Source organism: Amaranthus tricolor, chromosome 11 (genome assembly GCF_026212465.1).
Source record: "Amaranthus tricolor cultivar Red isolate AtriRed21 chromosome 11, ASM2621246v1, whole genome shotgun sequence".
Lineage (NCBI taxonomy): Eukaryota > Viridiplantae > Streptophyta > Magnoliopsida > Caryophyllales > Amaranthaceae > Amaranthus > Amaranthus tricolor.
Genome location: NC_080057.1, coordinates 2,687,812 through 2,700,311, shown reverse-complemented (window position 1 = coordinate 2,700,311; position 12,500 = coordinate 2,687,812). Strand labels below are relative to the sequence as shown.

General features: G+C 31.6%; 1 protein-coding gene across 2 annotated transcripts in view; it reads right to left on the bottom strand.

The window, feature by feature from the left end:
• Positions 1 to 10,827: 10,827 nt before the first annotated feature.
• The window catches only part of LOC130826856 (uncharacterized), a 3,401-nt gene continuing 1,728 nt past the window's right edge, over positions 10,828 to 12,500 (bottom strand). For both annotated transcript variants that reach the window (XM_057692455.1, XM_057692456.1), the window contains one exon: positions 10,828 to 11,633. In XM_057692455.1, the coding sequence (XP_057548438.1) occupies positions 11,381 to 11,633 (253 nt within the window). In that variant the 3' untranslated portion in view covers positions 10,828 to 11,380. The remainder of the gene's footprint in view (positions 11,634 to 12,500) is intronic.

The window sequence follows — 12,500 nt, the reverse complement described above, 5'->3', positions numbered from 1 at the left end:
TCGGATAATAAATATCAGTCGCTAGGTTTACTTTGAACACCTCTACTTGTTTCTATGCAAGTGCATGCCTCTCAAGTTAACCTATCGAATTGTTCGGCCAAGTTTAAACCGATGTGTCATAGATTTTATTGTTTCTATAACTATAAAATAGGAGTAGTTAAAAAGAACTAGCAATCTTTAGTTCAAATTAAAAAAAAAAATAATGTTCATATTGTATTGGTCTGAAAATCAACTTTTCAAGTTGTAGTTGTAGAAAATTGACTAAAAATAATAGGTCAAATCTCAAAAATATTGATATATGACTCAAAAATTCATCAACTTTAAAGAAAATGAGTAAAATAGAATTTATTAATTTTTGAGTTGGGTCAAAAACTAATTTTTAAAATTTCTATGTATGGTGAGACTTCAAAAACTAATTTGTTCTTCTGAAATAATATTACTTGACTCAAGTTTGAGTGTTTTTAGATCAAATATAATTAAATATATTGAATAATAAATTCAAAAAGAAAATACTCTACTGTGTACATAATTAAGAGTAATCAAAAGGGTGTTATTAAAGTTCGCCACCCTTTTCATTTTATCGCCACCCCTCTAATGAAATTACGAGTTTGCCCCTACACTTTTAAAATTTACAAAATTGCCATTGTACTTAAAACATGCTTAACAATTCTAAATTGCACTTAATAACACTATTATTACTTAATAACAATATTATCGGAACTCTATATATGTTAAATTTTTAGAAACGTTCTTGTAGTATATACGAATTCAAAAAACGCACTATCTTTCTAAAACTTTGTAAAAACGAATTCAAACACGTTAAGGTAAATAAGCTAGAACTCAACATCGAACAACAATGGCATATCAAAACAAGCATGATAACGATTCGGTAAGTAATTAATCGATTCGTAGTTTTTTAAAAAAAAAAAAATTTGAACCAGTCGCACAAAACCTAGGCTGAGTCGCACAAAAAGTGCGACTCAGCCTAGGTCCAGTCGCACTTTTTGTGCGACTGATTTAAATAATTTTTAATTTTTTTTCGAATTATAAAATATGTTTCGCGTGATTAATTTATTTTTTAAGTTTTTATTTAATAAATATTTTGATAAATGAATATATTTGAATTTATTATAATTTGTTAATGTAATGGTTTTGAATTTATTATAATTAGTGTAATGGTTTTTAATTTTCTAAATTCGAAAAATAAAAAAAAATAAAAAAAAATTGAAGTCAATCGCACAAAAAGTGCGACTCAGCCTAGGTGCAGTCGCACTTTTTGTGCGACTGATTTCAAAAATTTTTTTTTTATATTTTTTTTAGTTTCGAATTATAAAATATGTTTCGTGTAATTAAATTATTTTTAAAGTTTTTATTTAATAAATGTTTTGATAAATGAATATATTTGAATTTATTATAATTTGTTAATTAATGGTTTTGAATTTATTATAATTAGTGTAATGGTTTTTAATTTTCTAAATTGGAAAAAAAAAGAAAAATTGAAATCAGTCGCACAAAAAGTGCGACTCAGCCTAGGTGCAGTCGCACTTTTTATGCGACTGATTTCAATTTTTTTTTTTTAATTTTTTTTTATTTTTTTTTGGAACTTTGATTTTTAATTTTTTTTTTGTTTTTAAATATATTTTTTTTAATTTCATAAATGTTGTAATACAATGTTTTATTTTAGTGTATTATTATATTATGATAATGTTATTATAATAATTTATTTTAAATTGGAGGGATAAATTTATTTAAATGTTTAAGTATTTTTTTTTGGAAAAATTATTTCCTCAAATTTGTTAAAAGTTTTTTTGAAGTTATTATTATTTATTAAATATTAAAGTAAATGATTTTATTTACTCATATACTTTAATATATTATTATATTACGATAGTTTTATTATAATTATTGTTTGCGGGACTATGAAAACTTAGGGGATGATGTAGATTATTCTGATAGATTTGTTACCGATAGAGAATTTGATTCTGTAGATGATTTACATGCTTAGGCTGATGAGATAGCACTAACAATTGGTTTTCAATTTACACGTGCTTCATATAAAAAAAAGGAAGGACGTTCTAGAGTGAGTATGTACTTAAGATGTCACCGTTACGGTAATATAAGAGGTGATTTGCATAACTTAGACAATGTTGCCCGACCTGGTTCCAAAAGTAGGGCTTGTGGGTGTAAATTTATGATTATAGGAACTAGTCGTAATCCAAGGGAAAGACCTTGGACGGTTAGAGTGTTTCCTGGTGAAAAAGGAATACATAACCACCCGTTCTTCATGTATAGAGAAGGTCAAATAAGAGTAAATAGGATGACTGTCGATATTAGGCAGCACATACGAGATCTTAGTACAACGGGTATGCAACCAGCGTTCATAATGAGTTCAATTAGAAGGAACTTTCCTGCTTTTTTTGCAAGTATGAATCAAATTTACAATGTAAGACAATCAATAAGGAGAGAAGAGATGGATGGCAGGACTCCTTTTCAACACTGTCTATATATGGCCACGGAGCATAATTATGTAGTCTGGACAGAGTTGGATAGTAAGGGGCAGTTGAGTAGACTATTGATTGCGAATCCAACATCTATCCAGATGATACGGCCCCGTGTTGTGTTGATAGACACAACGTACAAAACGAATAAGCAGAAGTGGCCCCTTTGCGAAATCATTGGAATGACGCCAACGAATCATAACTTCTTGGTTGCGTTTTGTTTGATGCGAGATGAGGCGGCTGTGTCTTATTCTTGGGTGTTGGAGAGGTTGAGGGATATTTATGGCAAAGTCCAGAAGCCCGACGTAATCGTAACGGATCGGGATGAGGGGTTGTCTGCAGCTATTAGTGCTGTATTTCCAGGTGAACATGTTTTTATTATCACTCATTGTCATTCAATGTAATTATGTTTCACTTAATTTTAAATTTATGTTTAATGCAGGTGTACGGCATTTATTGTGCTTATGGCATATAGCCAACGACGTGGAGAACATGATCGATAAATTGTGCGGCGGCAAGAAAAATCAACAGGAGCAGATATTCAGGCAAGCAAAATGGAACCCCTTAGTTAACAGTATGACGATCCTTGAATTTGAAAACAAATGGGAAGAAATTGTGTCTTCTTGGTCGATTAGGAACAAGAGGGTCGTGCGATACTTGGTTGGAACATGGATTCCTCACAAGGATAAATTTGTGCATGCGTGGACAAACGATTGTTTACACTTGGGTAACCAGACTACCAGTATAGTTGGAAACCAACACTCTTCCTTCAAGTACTACTTAGGGAGCGGTAACAGCTCATTCGATACGCTATTTAAAAGGGCACACGCACAAATAACAAATCAGCAGTCAAGGATAAGGCAAGCTTTGGAGGAATCTAGGAATTCCATTTCAAGGACGTCGCGTCTCAATTTTCTCAGACCGTTGTATCGTCATGTTTCCATATTTGCTTTGGAACAATTGATGATGGAGCACAATCGGATGTTAAACTTGGGTAGTTTTGTTTTTCAAAAATGCGGTTGTACTATTCAAAAAACCCACGGATTACCATGCACGTGTTACTGTTTCTTGTCAATTAGGTCTAATGGTACTTTGTACTTGGACGATATACATCCGTTTTGGAAAACGTTAAAGTACTTAGAGCCAGAAGAAGACGCCAGCGAAGAAGTACGGCACGCAAACGCCGATGATAAGGAGTACTTTCAATCGTTGGTGGATGAAGTTTTAAGAGCGGACCCCTCAGTTAAACGGCGTGTGTCTCAGGTACTTGAACAAGAACTACACCCTGATGGAGCAGATATCCCTGAGCCACAAGCAAGTCCACCAAGGAAGGGAAGACCAATGACAAGCAGAACCCTGAGGAGAAACATATCAGCAGCATGTCTTTCCCGAGGCGTCATTTTCACAATAGATGGCATCCTCAGCAGTGGGGCGAGTCTACTTGGAAATTCAGCTGCAAACTGTAAAAAAAAAAAAGATAACATTGTCAATAAATTAGACAGTTAAGTTCGGCAACGACACATAAAAATGTAATACATAAACATAGACACTAACATATTCGACTTTGTTGTCCGCCACACCGAACGCAGCAGCAGGTCCATCACCTGGGATGAGAAACACGTGGGAAGACACCCTAAACCAATCAATGTACTCAGGGGCAGCCTCTGATAGTACCGATGCCCGACGCAGTGCCTGCTCAACTACGCGGGCACAATAGGGGAACCGACTCCACATCTCCGTGTACATGAACGGCTGCGCGAATGTCACTGAGTAGGAGCCCTGTGCCGGTCGCACAGCTTGGGTTGGTCTCAATGGAGGGGGGGGAATGGCCTGTACAAACCCGAGCTGCCTGACTGTCCTCTCAGGCAAGTAGACCTCCACGATATCAAAACAGGTGATACCACCTATATAGGAGGTGCGTGGTTGCTCGTTCAATAAATGCCTAGCATAACTCATGTACGGCGTCCACTCCACCTGAGTCTTATCCACGAGCAGGGTCGAACCGACTATAGCCATGTAGTATGCAGTAGCCTGAGTCTCCATGGACTGAGTACGGTAGCATAGCTGCAACAGTGCCCCAACATTAATGCTACCGCTGGTGAAGTCCCTTTCGCACGCAGCTCCGACAACGGCTCCCCAAATAGACCGCCCAGGCCAAGCTGCCACTCAGAATCAGACGGTTCAACGGGGAGTGAACCGTCAATGCCAATTCCTAAGATGCGTTGCACGTCATGCAACATTATGGTCATCTCCCCCCACGGCATGTGGAAGGTGTTGGTATCAGGCTGCCACCTTTCCACAAACGCCGTAATGAGACCGCTATCTATATGCTGGTGCATTATATACGGCAGACGACCAAGAGGAGTGGCAGGTAACACCCCGTACAGTTCATCAGACATGTCCTGAAGTCTGATGATTGCATCCAACGTCTTCTTCCTAGGATGACATTCCAGAATCGGAGGGGTGCGCTCCGATCCCTCAAATATAAGTTTTGCTACGTGCCCACCGTAGCTGGGTATTAAAGTGGTGTCCACAGGGCCCCCGGGCTGGGGTGATGTGACCAGCCAGTCCATATCCACAGACTGTGACCGGCTCCTCTCCCGTGGTGCCGCATCCTCAGCCTGGCTGGCTCCCGCGTGATCAGAAGTGCAAGCCGCGCTACGCCCTCTAATCCTAAACTGACCAGCATGGCCTCTGACGATCGTCCAATCCACAGGAAAACCCGCAACCTCATCATGACCTACAGACTCTTCACGACTAACAGAATCGTCCCAGTCAGTTTCATCGTCAACTGATCCGACCGTATGACTGTGCAGGCTACTCTGGCGCTAAAAGCGACTACGCACTTGGTTTAGGGTTGTTGAGCGTTGGGCCCGACTATGTCTGATCGCCTCTTCTTGCCTTGATCATCTCACAGATCCCGTAACCCCCCTCTCATGAGGATCCCCTCTCAGTGAAGTCGGCCTAGAGCTATTCCCGCTCAATAACCCTCTAAAAAACCCTTTTCCTTTTCCTTGATTTCCATCCATTTACTACAATTTTCATATTTTAATAACTATTAATAAAAATTTAAAAGCATAAAAAATTATATTAAGACGACATTCCAAAGTTAATTAATTATATATAAATATTTTCATTCGAAATTTAAATAAGTAATTTAAAACAAAATTAATTACATATAAATATTTAATTTAATAAACACTTAGAATCATATAAATTACTAACAAGTAACAAAAAAAAATAATTCACAATTACATACAAATAAACAATTATTATATTCATAAATATTTAAACAACTAAAATTTAATAAATTAATTACAGAATATTAATTTATTCCAAATTCAAAAAACAAAAAAAAATTAAAATAACAAATAAAAATTATAAATTCAAAAAAAAAATTTAATAAAATATTTCTTATTCGAAATTCAAAAAAAATAATAATAAAAAATTAATTTACCCAGTCGCACGAAAAGTGCTACTGTACCTAGGTACAGTCGCACTTTTTGTGCGACTAGTTTGTGCGACTGGTTTTCGAAATTTTTTTTTTTCCACTTTTTCTAAACTTTAAATTAAAGACTAGTTCAAACAATAAAATTATCATAATATAATGTATTACAACATTTATTAAACAACAACTAAAATAATAAATTAATTTAACACAACAATTACATGCGAAATTTAATTTTAAAAAAAAAAAAATCAAATCTTCATCCCAGTCGCACAGTCGTACTTTTTGTGCGACTGGGATGAACTTTTGAAATTTTTTTTTTTTTACTTCGAATGAAATAAAATAAAAATTACCTTGAATTTTTGTTGACGACTTCGATTCCAAACCTTTAGCTCCGATTATTTTTGTGTGAAGAATTTGAGTTTATGGAAGTGATGAGAGTATTATTGAGTGAATTTGAAGTGTTTTATAGAGGTTTTAAGATAAGTGGCATTTTCGTAATTTTTTAAAGTTTAGGGGTAAATTCGTAATTTTATTACGAAGTGGCGATAAAATAAAAAAGGTGGCCGAGAAATAAGAATTGGGTAATCAAAATGCTTAAAAGTTAGGCTTGCACTGAAACTGAAAGCAGTGATGTGAAGCTTCACTGGTTGAGATTTGATAACCACAGCCAAAAAATAAAAGTAACGTCAATAATCTGTTTTCCTACTAACTATTTTATGATCATAGCAAAATCCAACTACAACTTGACAACCTCTGCAGTCATCTTCGCTAACAATTATTTTCTCTTAAACAATTAATCATACAATGTTACCAATTATAAAACTCCCTAACAATTAGGCCCCAATCACACTAATAGTTTCAATTTATTTTATTTTTTTTGACTAAATATAGATATAGGTGGAAAAAAAGCTATTTATGGCATGGTTGTATACTTGTGTACCCTTTTATCCCCTTTTTCTATTGAAATACAATTTTTTTTTCATTTATTTTACTTTTATAATGTGTAAAAAATTATGACAGTTATATAATATACAAGTATTAAAAAATAATAAAACCATTTGAATCATGTGATAATATTTTAAAAGAGTTAAAGTGCATGAATGAGAATAAAAGATATAGTGAGAAATGTCATTTTTGAGAAAATTATAGCAAATTAAAAAAACGAATTAAAAAGGAAAATGAAGCGATATGGTACAGACATAATAGTTACTAATTTTTACCAACTTTTACCGATTGAATTTACTTTTATTGAATGAAAGTAATATTTTGTTAAATATTTTTATAAAATATTATTACGTTAAGAGAACCAAACCTAATATGGTTAATTATCAAAACAATTTTGATTCAATTCATATGTCATATTTTCCAAAAAAGCATTAAATCCAAATTTCACGGAATCAGAAAGAAAATAATAATTATAATAATAGTACACCAATGTTTTACATATTGAATGTGGCCGAAGCATTGTGTTCTGTGATGATATGTACATGGACAGATTTTGCGTATTGGTTCAACAAAAGTAATTTTGCTTGCTAAGTTTTATATGGCCTCTCCATTTTTTAATAAAATTATTAAAATGTCCTTAAATTTATTTTTAATTATAAAATTAATTATTATTATTACTAAATTAAATTTAATAATAATAATTAAATTAAAATAAAAAATATTAATTTTAAAAAAGAAAATAATTATTTAAAATCGGAAAATAAACCTAATCACACGTTTTGTGTTGAAATTTGATACATAATCACTCCTTTAGAAGGATCTTTTGATAGAAAAATCAAATTAGTGCAATATTTGCAGCATTAAAACCTAGATTTCAAGATCTTTTCAATTATAAATTACATGCCCAATTCCGATAACCGAGCGAGAAATGATAATCGTTTAAAATTTGCTTGTGTTAAAATTTGATATATGTTCAATCTTTTAGGCATTATTTTTTATAGAAAAATCATATTAATGCAAGGTTGTGACATTAGAAACAGACTTCAAGAGCTTTCCAACGACATATTATATGACCAATTCTGATAATCGAGCGAAAAATGACGACCGTTTGAAGTTTGTAGTAATTTCTAACATTCAGTCGTGCGTGACCATACCGTGGTATGGTCGCGTAAGACGCGTGACTCCACCGCGGTCCAGTTGCGCGTTTTACGCGACTATACTACGGTCCGGTCGCGCGCGACTGAATGTTAGAAATCACTACAAACTTTAAACGGTCGTCATTTTTCGCTTGAATGTCAGAATTGGGCATATAATATGTCGTTGGAAAGCTCTTAAAGTCTAGTTTCTAATATCGCAAACCTTGCCTTAATACGATTTTTCTATAAATGATTTTTCCCAAAAGATTGAACATGTATCAAATTTCAACACAAACAAACTTTAAACGATCGTCATTTCTTGCTCGGTTATCAGAATTGGGCAAATAAGATATCATTGGAAAGATATTGAAGTCTAGGTTCTAATGCCGCAAACATTGCAATTATATGATTTTCCTATCTAACGTTATAGCCAAAAGAATGAATATGTATCAAATTTTAACACAATCATATTGATTTCGCAATCATATTAATGCTCATTTTCGTTGGCCATTGTAATTCGATTTTTAGTTTTAGCTTGTTTAAGTTCAATGAGTGATCGGAGAGAGTTTTTAGAGAGATGTTAGAGATTGAAGGTTTGAAAAGTAACCAGGGGCAATCTTGAAAGTTCAATATGTAAAGAATGACGATAAAATAAAAATGGTTGCGAAGTTTAATAATGCCCTAAAATTTGGAGGTGCAAAATTAAAACTTTAAGAATTTGCATGATTTTTTTACCAAAAGTTTGGATATTAGTCAAGTCAACACATCTGTTAAATATCTTAATTATTTGATACTTTCTTAAAAACTCAATTTTTAGAATTAGAAATGCTCCTTTAATATATATTACTCCTTTAGCAATTTAATTATTAGGTAAAAACAGTATGTACAAATTGATTTTAATTTCATACAAATTAAAATTCAATCACTGCATTTTCAATTAGTTCCGTCCAATTGTATTTTTGCAACAAGTAAAATCATATTAACTAGGTCAAGCTTGTCGTTCACCATTCAATAAATCAAGTTCAAAGTAAAAGTAGTAGTTTTTCAGCAACAATAAAAAAAACTCCTTAATTTGTCATTAACATATGTCAATTATTTAACAGACTCAAATGAAATAGAAAAAATTAATTACAATAATCCATCTCTTCATGATTTTCCTATAATAATCTTACCGATTAATTAACTATGAATTATGCAATTTTGGAGGGTATTTTCCTAGAGTAACCTGGTAACATGATAATTTGCTATAATAAGTTTTTTTTTAAAAAAAAAAAGATAAACTAAATTAAAATGTCGAAAAAAATCTTTAAAAATGTTGAAAAAAACATTTTCATTTTTTATTATTAGAATTTTTTATGTAACTTTTAAAAATGCTCTCTAATTTTACATTAATTTGCAATTTATTTTTTTGGTAAATGACCTATTATAGTAGGTCATCGGGTTACCCAAGTTTACTCTTGGCAAATATCCATAAAATTGGAATTATTCTTACTTAATTAATAGGTGGGATTATTATAAAAAATTCATGAAAAAGTTAGATTATTTTAGGTAATTTTTTCAATGAATTATTGGTAAAAATTTGTAAATTTAGATGGAAATGTTATGTTTTGGGGGAAAGATCTAATTTTGGGGTGAAATTCATTGTGAAATCTATTTAGATTTCCCTTTGTATATGGACTTTCTGATGCACTATACCCATGTGCTCACCTATTTTAATCAACTACGAGCTATTTTCCATTTCTACCTCTTCAATTAACAATAATAGCTGCTATAAAGTCATATTAATGAATATCCTAGCCTCTTTTTCTTAAAAATTGTGCCCATATAAAATATAGTAATAATATCAGAACAGAGATAATTTCATCCTCGGACCAAAAACAAACAAGCGGTGGACTACTTCGTTTCATTTATTTTGTTATCGATTCTTCTAATAACTCTCATATTAATTTTAATAAAAATGAAAAAAATATAGGCCACTTAAATTGCTCCAAAATATCAGAAATCTAATGAGGTAGGAGTAATTAGCAAACAAATACTACCAACTTGCTATAAAAAGGAAAATCTAGTACTCCACTAGGGACCACCACTAACCAAAAGCAAATCCCAAAGTCAAGCTCAAACATACAATTCTGTCACTTTAGCACAGTACACCACGTTACTAAATCTCTTTTTTATTATTATTATTATTATTATTATTATTATTATTATTATTATTATTATGATATAATCAACATTATTGTTTTTTGATTAGTGGAATACTTATTATATAAGGATGTTATAAATATTTAGTGATACGTATAATAATATTAATTTTTTAAAATTAAGTCATTTACAATATAAACTTAATTATTAAATATATATATATATATATCTATTATGATATTATCATTATCAAAGTGAATAAAAAATTTATTATATATAACAATATTAAAATTACTATGCTCATAGGAATTATTAATAATTGAGACAAGTAAAATTTAAAACTTCTTCAATTATGATAGATAGAAAGGAAGATAGTTCAAAAAAATAGTCAAATTAGTTAGCTTGTTCATTATATCATGATGATTTATTATCCAACTTAAAATAGAGATTTACATGTATATTTTTTTGATTTATATAAGAAAATATAGCATTTTAATAGATCATCACATATAAAATAGTCAATCAATAAATATTACATGTTTTGATAAGTTAATTATTTCTCTAAATATATAGTCAAATATCAAAAGTTTTTCTGTCAATAATAAACAAATGGCAGGAAAATTTTTAATGATAATATGACACGTATTTCAAGTCGTTTCTTCATTAACATATTTTATTGATTATTGATATTGATTAGTATTCCATTGTTATTACAAATATATTTTATAAACAAAAATAGAAGAAAAATCAATTAGTTACCATAGCAAACTTAAGATTATGTGCATTAAAATCTTAGCTTGATCCTCCTCGAACTTCCAAGGCAGAAGATATTGGTTTCCAATAGGACACATTTGCCTAACACGTTCACCATATCTTGACTTTTAAAATAAACCATTTGCCATTTTTCTTCGTCAAGAGCAATAACCCACATCCTCCACCGTAATCATTAACTTTTATAACCATTAATGGAGAATTTTAATTGCATCAACTGCAAGGAAGCATAAATCATTTACAATTTGCAATCACCTCTATTTCTCCTCGCAATATCTTTATTTTCAATCCCAAATAATGTGGTTTTATCCTTGTATATGTATGCTATAAACTTTCGGAAAAATGCCCTTGTGGCCTGTGGAAAGACTCAAATCCACAGTGCCTGTTCTTCCACTCCTACTATTGCTTCCTCTGTTCCGTTCATTTCACTTTTTCAATTAGTCATCAAAGGTTTCATTATCAGGAGAGTCGAGAGGGAAACATGTGTCCTCACCACCGGTATTCCAAAGGAAATGCGCATAATTAGCAGCATAGTAAGAGTTACTAGGCTCAGCAGAAATGGCCTCTAAAAAGGTCTCTTCAGCTGCCCATAAGTCATTCCTCACTTGCCACAAAAAATTGGCATACTTGTTATGTGCCTCAGCATCTTTTGGCTCCACCTTTACTGCCCTTTTAAAGTATTCCTCGGCTCTGTTACAATAAACAAAAACTTTATAATCCTCAATTATACATAGTTAAACATAGTATATAATTAAATAATTCTATTTCTACCTATATAATTAAATGCACATAACTAACAATAAATTAAATTAAATACATTGTACAAAAATGTTAAGATATTAGATATACCATATATGTAGAAGTTAGTACTAAGTGACAAATTACTACTACTTTTGCACAATGCCTTTACACTCAAAGATCAAAAGATGATGAAAGTGCTTTTTACATTTTTGACATACCACAAAACAAACACTTCTAAATTGATACTCTATGACTATTGTCACAACCTATTCACACAAGCAATTACCTTACAATTAGCAAAAGGAATAACATTGTCTCACAACATATTCAGATCTACATTGGATCTACGCATCCTTGTCCGCTGTATTCGTCACACCTTTCTCACAAGATTGAACACAACATCATGAAGAAAACCCAACTACGTTGTCATTACTATTAATTAGCAATAAGATATCGGTTATCAATTTTCACATTTCTATTCAAAGAGAAATATCTATTGATGTACTTTTTCCGTTCTCAAATACTTGTTAAATTATAGTTAACCTTAATTTTTATATTAAAATAGTTTGAATATATGAGATTAAGTATCCCAATACTTAAGGGTACACAAAATTAAATAATAGTTAAAGAGTATTTTAAATCAACCAACAATACTTAAAAGAGTATTTATTACAAATTTTTTTTTTAAATCATCTGAAAGGAGTGATTTCGTATACTTATATCAGGGATTTGCTAGTGCTTGTTAGTGAAGTGAAAATCAAAACATATTATGATAAAGAAATAGTACCCCAAGAATCAAAAATATAAATCACAATG